Here is a 6,431-nt window from a genome sequence, read left to right on the forward strand (position 1 = left end):
GGGAGAAGTTACATTAACGCGATCTGATCAAATGACAGCAGCAGCAGCCGGCGGGGCGACCCCGGGGTTCGCGTCTGCCCCCCGCGCGGCCCGCGGGCTGTCGGGGGGCGGCGGAGGGGGTGGGACGGCCGGGGCGCCCCGCGCTGCCGCCGGCCCGGCTCTTCTCTCGCTCTGCAGCGCCGGGCGAAGCGGAGGAGGGGTGCGATGAGTAACCCTTGTGCAATGCTGCCGCGGCTCTATATAAGCCGGCCCGGCCCGACATGGAGCCAGCGCAGCGCGGAGGGCGAAGGGAGCCGGGAGGTAAGGTGGGGGCCCCCTTCCCTTCCCCTCCGTCCCGCCCGGGGCGCTGGGCCCCAGGCTGGCTCCCCGCCGCAGCTCAGATAGGGGTTGCCCTGCTCTGCCCCAGCCCCGACAGGGGGAAGGCAGCGGGAGCCCAGCGCTTCTGCCCTGGCTGGGGACGGGGAAGGAGCCTCTCCGGGGCCATGGAGTTTAAAAGCTGCCAGGCGGGGGTGGACGGTGGCCCCGTGGGTAGGGTAGGGGCTCGGGGGAGCTGGGTTCCCTCCCTGGCTCTGCCAGCCATAGCCCCGTTCTGTGCCTCAGTTTCCCCTGCTGCAAAATGGGACTGAGGCTCGGAGGTCTGTGCAGGGAGAGTGCCAGGTGGCACTTTTGTGTTAATGGGGCTGTCGGGGGGGGGGCGGGGGGGTGTATCATGTAGGGCAAGACAGGATTCACCCCTACCAAGGAGGTGTGGGGAAGGAGCCCCATAGTCCTGGTGATCTGAAGCCCCGCTGGACAGGGGGCTCCCAAGGGGGTCTTGAGAAGCAGCACCTCAGGGCAAGGGAGGAAGCAGGAGAGACAGGGAGGAAGATGGGAGAAAAGGGTCAAGGAAAGTGACCAGGTGGGAGGCTAATAGTGAGCTAGGGGCCCAGTGCCACAGGGCCAGGTCTGGAAGGCGGCTTGGGATCAAGAGGTCCCAGGGGAGCTGGAGTCTCCTCTCACCCATGCTGGGGGGAGTCGGGAGCTAGCTTAGCGTGAGGCCTGGGGGGTGCAGAGGAGCTGTCAGCAGGACACTGGGGTCTATCTCAGCCCTGCCGAGCTGCCAGGGGACTTTACCTGGCCAGGTATAAAACCAGTGTCCCTGCCCAGGCCCAGAGCACTGTGCTAACTGGCTCTCTGCACCAGGTCCCTTGCTCTGCTTCTCCCCACGCAGAGATGCTGGGGCTGTGAGAAGCCCTGGCTGCAGACGGTGAGCCAGTTGTGTTTCACTGTCAGGCCTGGTTTATTCCTGCTAGGGGAAAGGTGCCTGATTAAGCCAGGTGCTGGGGTCCAGTGGCCGCATGTCCCCCTGGCCTTGTGTCCTCCTTGTCTCGACTGCCCATGCGCTCGACCTTTCTGCTCCGCACCACGTGGTCTCCTTGCCAAGAGGAAGGTCTGGTGGTGGAGGTGTTGGGCTGGATGAGGGAGATCTGGGGTCTGGCCCTGGGCAAGTCGGTTAAACTCAGCTCCCCACCTGTACAGCGGAGGTGATGTTACTGCCTGACCTCATGGCGCCTGCCTGCACAGTAGAGACAGGACCTTGCCAGGCCCCCAGGCAGCTCTGTCCAGCTTTGCGAGCCAAGGGCCTCTCGACCCGCTTTAACCCAGCTAGTGCAATGCCCATGGCAGTGCAGATGTGGCAGCATAGACCCTGGCACAGGCTAGCAACAACCCCGACACAAGCCTGCCGGGGCCCCGGGTGCATACTCGATTGCTGGCCACCACTTCTTCAGCAAGAGGCAGTCCTGCCGGGAATCTCAGCCCGAGCCTTTGCAGGCCACAGGGCAGGGAGCCCTGCCAGGAATCTCAAACCGAAACCTTGACACATCATGCACGGTGCAGAGCCGCACGGGCCTGTGGCCACCAGCGAACGAGAAAAGAATGCACAGCGAGGGGGGAGGGGTGCCCAGGCAGCCGCCAAGCCCGCGAGAGGGTAAGATGAGGACATGGGAGCGGAAGGGAGTCGCTCTCTGCCTGAGCACAGCTCGGGGTCAAAGCACTGCTGTGAAGGGTGGGCTTGTGGCTGACGGCTGGACTGGGGTCAGGAGCTCTTGGTTCAGGTCCCAGCTCTGACACACCCTGCCCCTGGGAGCATGGGGGAGCCATTTAATCCCTCCACTCCCCATCAGGGCTATGGCCTAGCGACTCCTCTCTATCCCACCCCCTGGCTAGCCAGCCTGGCAGCTCTTTGAGGAGAGCCTGTCTCTCCCCGGGTATGCGCAGCCCCCAGCCCCAGGGGCCCCGATCTCGGGTAGGTGCAGCCCAAATCACTCACACATTTGCTCCACACTCCCATGGAGAGCTGCGAGTGTAAGGTGTGTTGCACAGACCATGCTGCAGGCCTTCACCTCCCCGTCCTGTGTCACACTGCTTTAACCCCTGGGGGTGCAGACGGCCTGCACGTGCCTGTGCAATGCAACGCCCCCAGGTGCCTCGTCAGCAGCTGGGACCCCTGGCTCGACTGGCACAGGCTCCAGGGCTTGGTTAAAAGACCCAGCTGAGAGCCAGAAGAAGATTTGTGGGGGTTGCTCCTTCATCTGATGGCCTGGTGCCCCATTGGAGAGGAGGGCAGCCCCAGCATGGGGCAGCACCCCACAGCTCTCAGACCTCCTGGGAGGCCATGTCTCTGGGGGGCTGCAAACACCTGTTTAACTTGCATCGCTCTTGCCTGTTTAGGGCCTTAGCGAAGGAGGCGGGAGGAAAATGCGGTGTCCCAGCCTGCCGCTCTGTGGGCTGCTCTGGTTTTGGCTGCCTCTCTTCTACAGCCGGCCGGTGAAAATCGACAAGGTCAAGGCCGACACCAAAAACCTCACACGAACCATCATAGCCCGGATCCAGGAGCACCAGGTACGTCGGGGTGAGCTGGGTGGAGGATCAGTGGGGCGATCGGGTCAGCTCACGGAACGATTCCTCTCCCGGCACTGCTGTATTTCACCCTTGGGGCACGAACAGGCTCCTGGGGCCAGGACCTCTGCTGGTGGTAGCTAGAGAAGCTAGTGGGCCCCACCAGCTGAGCATCCGGCCCAGGGAATCAAAGCTGGAGATGACTGCGGGTGCCAGGTCGACGAGTCTGTAACTGCCCACCCCGCCCTGAGTCCCTTCCCCTGGGGGACAGTTCCACTGTCCCTGAGCTTGCTGGAAGGGAGCCTTCCCCGAGGGTCAGCATAAATCTCCCTTGCTCCCTGGGACAGCCCTTCACTCCCCTCTGCTGAGGACAGGCAGCTGGGGTGTCACATCCTGGCTGCTGTCCTTATCTCTGAGCCAGAGAACACACACATACTTCCTAGTATGTGCTACTTCCATCATCTGCCTTCTGCTCCAAACCCTTCAGCGCCTCTCCTCCCTAGCACGGAGGGGCCCAGGCCTAGGCTGGCTGTCCAGGTGAGTTCTCCCCCGAGGCACTGCTCCAGGGATCTCCGTGCGTGCCTCAGACCTCCCATCAAAGGCTCTCGATGCTCCAAGCCCCTGGCACTCACTGAGCAGGTTAGGAGGTGCCCAAGGATGGTCACGTGACAGTGGCAGAGAGGCAAGAAGGAGCCAGCTCCCAGGCTCTGTGGTTTAACTGCCCGTCCTTCCTGCAGCCCCAAAGTGAGCCATTTCCTGCCAGGTGCTGTGAACTCTCACTTGACTTTGCCACTGTATGCCCCGACACGGCCCACCATGCTGCATTCCTACCTGGGGGCAGTGGCGGATTAGCCAATGGGCCAACGGGGCCCGTGCCCAGGGTCCCTGGCCAATAGGGGGGCCCCGGAAAAAATCCACTGCTGGGCAGCGGAAGCACGGAGCCCTGGCAAGAGCACCGTGTGGGTGGGTCACGGGAAGCCGCAGTGCCCGGAGCCCGGCCTTGGCCCCGGGATTGGAGGTGCTCTCGCTCACTGCCACGGCCTCAGGGCTCTCACTCCCCGCTGCAGCCCTGGGGCAGTGATGGTGGGGAAAGAGCTTCTCTGGTCTGGGGGCGGGGGAGCAGAAAGGAGAAAGTGGTTGTGGGGCCGCAGTGGTGGGGGGGCAGAATGGGGTGAGACCGCAGATGGAAGGGGTAAGGAGGACCCCCCCCCTTGCTCTGGTCAAGGGCCCCATGAAACCGTAATCTGCCTCTGCTTGGGGGAATCCCACCAGGTAACTCTCTGGTTGAAGCCAGGGCAGGAGGCATAAGGAGGCAGTTAGAGCAAGCCCCTGTTTGTGACCTAGACACATGGCACATGTGTTTCCTCCTCCCGCCCCACATCACACATGCTGTAGAGCGTGCCTTCAAAGGCAGCATAGCAAAGGGGCCCATCCGTTCCTTGGCTGCTGGCGTGTCCTTCCTAACGCCTTTGTGATGGCCTTGTTTGACATGTCCCAAGGAAGAGCATGCAGACCTTTCTAGAGCTGTCTGAGCTGCCGGGGCTGATCCCTGGAGCATAGAAGTGCCATAGTCCTTAGCCAAACAGCCCCTGTAGAGAAGAGAGGGCAGCCCTGCGCTAGTGTGGCTAACTAGCCTTCTCCTCCATGCAGCTCTTCCCTCTGAACTTGAAGATAAATGGGCTTGACTTCATCCCCGGAGAGCGACCTTTGGAGAGCTTAGACTCCATGGACGAGACCTTGCAGATATTCCAGAGGATCCTCCCCAGCCTGCCCATGGAAAACGTGCCAGTAGCACAAATCTTCAACGACATAGAGAACCTCCGGAGTCTGATCCAGACCTTGGGTTCTCACCTCGGTTGCACCTTCCACAAATCCTCTAACCTGGACGCCCTGGGGAATCTGACCGAGCTGCTGACGACCTCTCCTTACACGGCCGCAGTGGTGGCGCTGGACCGGCTCCAGAAGTGCCTGCACAGCATCATCAAACATCTGGATCACATTCAGCGCTGCTAGAGGAGAACGGCTGCATCACCAGCTGACTGAAAGCCTAGAACAGGACGTCTGTGTGCTAGGTTCTCCCGTGAGTCAGCTTCAGAGCACGACCTCTGGCCCGCTGCTCTGAATGTCAGAATTTTCATTCCCACCCGTACTTCCCCTGAGAGAAAACGCACCAAGGACTTTACCTGGTGCCAGGACATACCCTCCTCGCTGTCCTTCTAGCAAGGAGCAGAATCCTGAGGCCTGAGAACTCTCACCGCCGCTGGAAGTTTGCAAACACAGTTTGTCTGTAATCTGAACGGTTGTCTATGCCGGAGAAAAGTTTCCTGCTCCCCTGTAAGGAGCACCATGCCCGGCTATCCAGGAGCTACCATCCTGCCTTTGTTGTAGGAAGTCTATGCCTGGAGCAGTTTTCCAGTATTTATTTATTATCTCTATATATTTTAATTTAAGTTTGAAACGGGCCGCACTGACCCAGTGGCCTCTCTGTGGCGCTGTGCGTCTGGGGGGGGTGTGGAGCCTAGCATCCTCTTCCTGGGCCAAGAAACGGGGGAGCGTTACATACGTGGCCCACTCCGCCTGTTGGGAGGGGAACAGAGGTTTAGTATCACTCCTTCTGGATGACTTGAAAGCGGCAAGGTCCCGCCCAGCCCAAAGTGACTTGGGGCTGGTGGAAAACTCCATGGAGGTGTGACCTGTTCGCTTGTTGACATGTGTATTTATTGCTTCTATGATCTGCTTTGAAGTAAAGTTAATTCCTCTGCAGCTGTTCTGTTCCAATCTCCCCAACGATGGGATTTCATCGCCTTTCAGTTTGGACCTGGAAAACTCGGGCACAATTTGCTCAGAGAAACCAGCAAGTGTCTTAGCGCTTTTGGTCTAAAGCACCGATCAGTACCAGGTCCTGTCCAGAGACGGGCCCGTCGGTGTGCGTTCGTTCCAGCCAGGTCAGGGGTGCCTGGGTTTCATGCTGGGGGCAAGGCTGCCTGCAGGGGCACTGGGCTCTCAGAGGGACAGCCTGTCACAGAGTCCCTGGGCAATGCTCTGGAACTGCTCCCCATGAAGCCAGGCAGGACTCTGGGGAAGTCTCCTTCCTGTGAGCAGCCTGTCTGCAGGACACACAGCTTCCACCTTCCTGGGTCTGACCTCGGAGCATTCAGCCTCCTCTGCCCCTCCGTGCGCTTCCCACAGCGTGTCCGCTCAGGCGGGGTGTCACGGAGTCCCTGGGCGATGCTCTGGAACTGCTCCCCATGAAGCCAGTCAGGACTCTGGGGCAGTCGCCTTTCTGTGAGCAGCCTGTCTTCAGGACACACAGCTCACACAGCTTCCCCCTTCCTGGGTCTGACCTCGGAGCACTCAGCATCCTCTGCCCCTCCGTGCGCTTCCCCCCAGCGAGTCCGCTCAGGCAGGGCTCCTGGGGAAGCCAGAGGGTCCTGCACCCCAACTTCGCAGTCAGACGTGACTCTCAGCCAGCCAGCAAAACAGAAGGTTTATTAGACGACAGGAACATGGTCTAAAACAGAGCTTGCAGGTGCAGAGAACGGGACCCCTCA

The 6,431-nt window shown here is 60.8% G+C and overlaps 1 protein-coding gene across 1 annotated transcript; it reads left to right on the top strand.

The window, feature by feature from the left end:
- The first annotated feature begins 209 nt into the window (after positions 1 to 209).
- On the top strand, positions 210 to 5,643 carry LEP (leptin). The gene is made up of 3 exons (XM_048827824.2): positions 210 to 300; positions 2,713 to 2,883; positions 4,531 to 5,643. The coding sequence occupies exons 1-3, from the start codon at positions 223 to 225 to the stop codon at positions 4,891 to 4,893; spliced, it is 612 nt and encodes a 203-aa protein (XP_048683781.2). The 5' UTR covers positions 210 to 222; the 3' UTR covers positions 4,894 to 5,643.
- Positions 5,644 to 6,431: the final 788 nt, after the last annotated feature.

The sequence above is a fragment of the Caretta caretta genome, chromosome 1 (genome assembly GCF_965140235.1).
Source record: "Caretta caretta isolate rCarCar2 chromosome 1, rCarCar1.hap1, whole genome shotgun sequence".
Lineage (NCBI taxonomy): Eukaryota > Metazoa > Chordata > Testudines > Cheloniidae > Caretta > Caretta caretta.

Coding starts and splice junctions, on each gene's coding strand:
- LEP (XM_048827824.2), top strand. CDS start 223: ATGCTGCCGCGGCTCTATATAAGCCGGCCCGGCCCGACATGGAGCCAG. Junction 301..2,712: donor AGGGCGAAGGGAGCCGGGAG/GTAAGGTGGGGG, acceptor TTGCCTGTTTAG/GGCCTTAGCGAAGGAGGCGG. Junction 2,884..4,530: donor CCCGGATCCAGGAGCACCAG/GTACGTCGGGGT, acceptor TCCTCCATGCAG/CTCTTCCCTCTGAACTTGAA.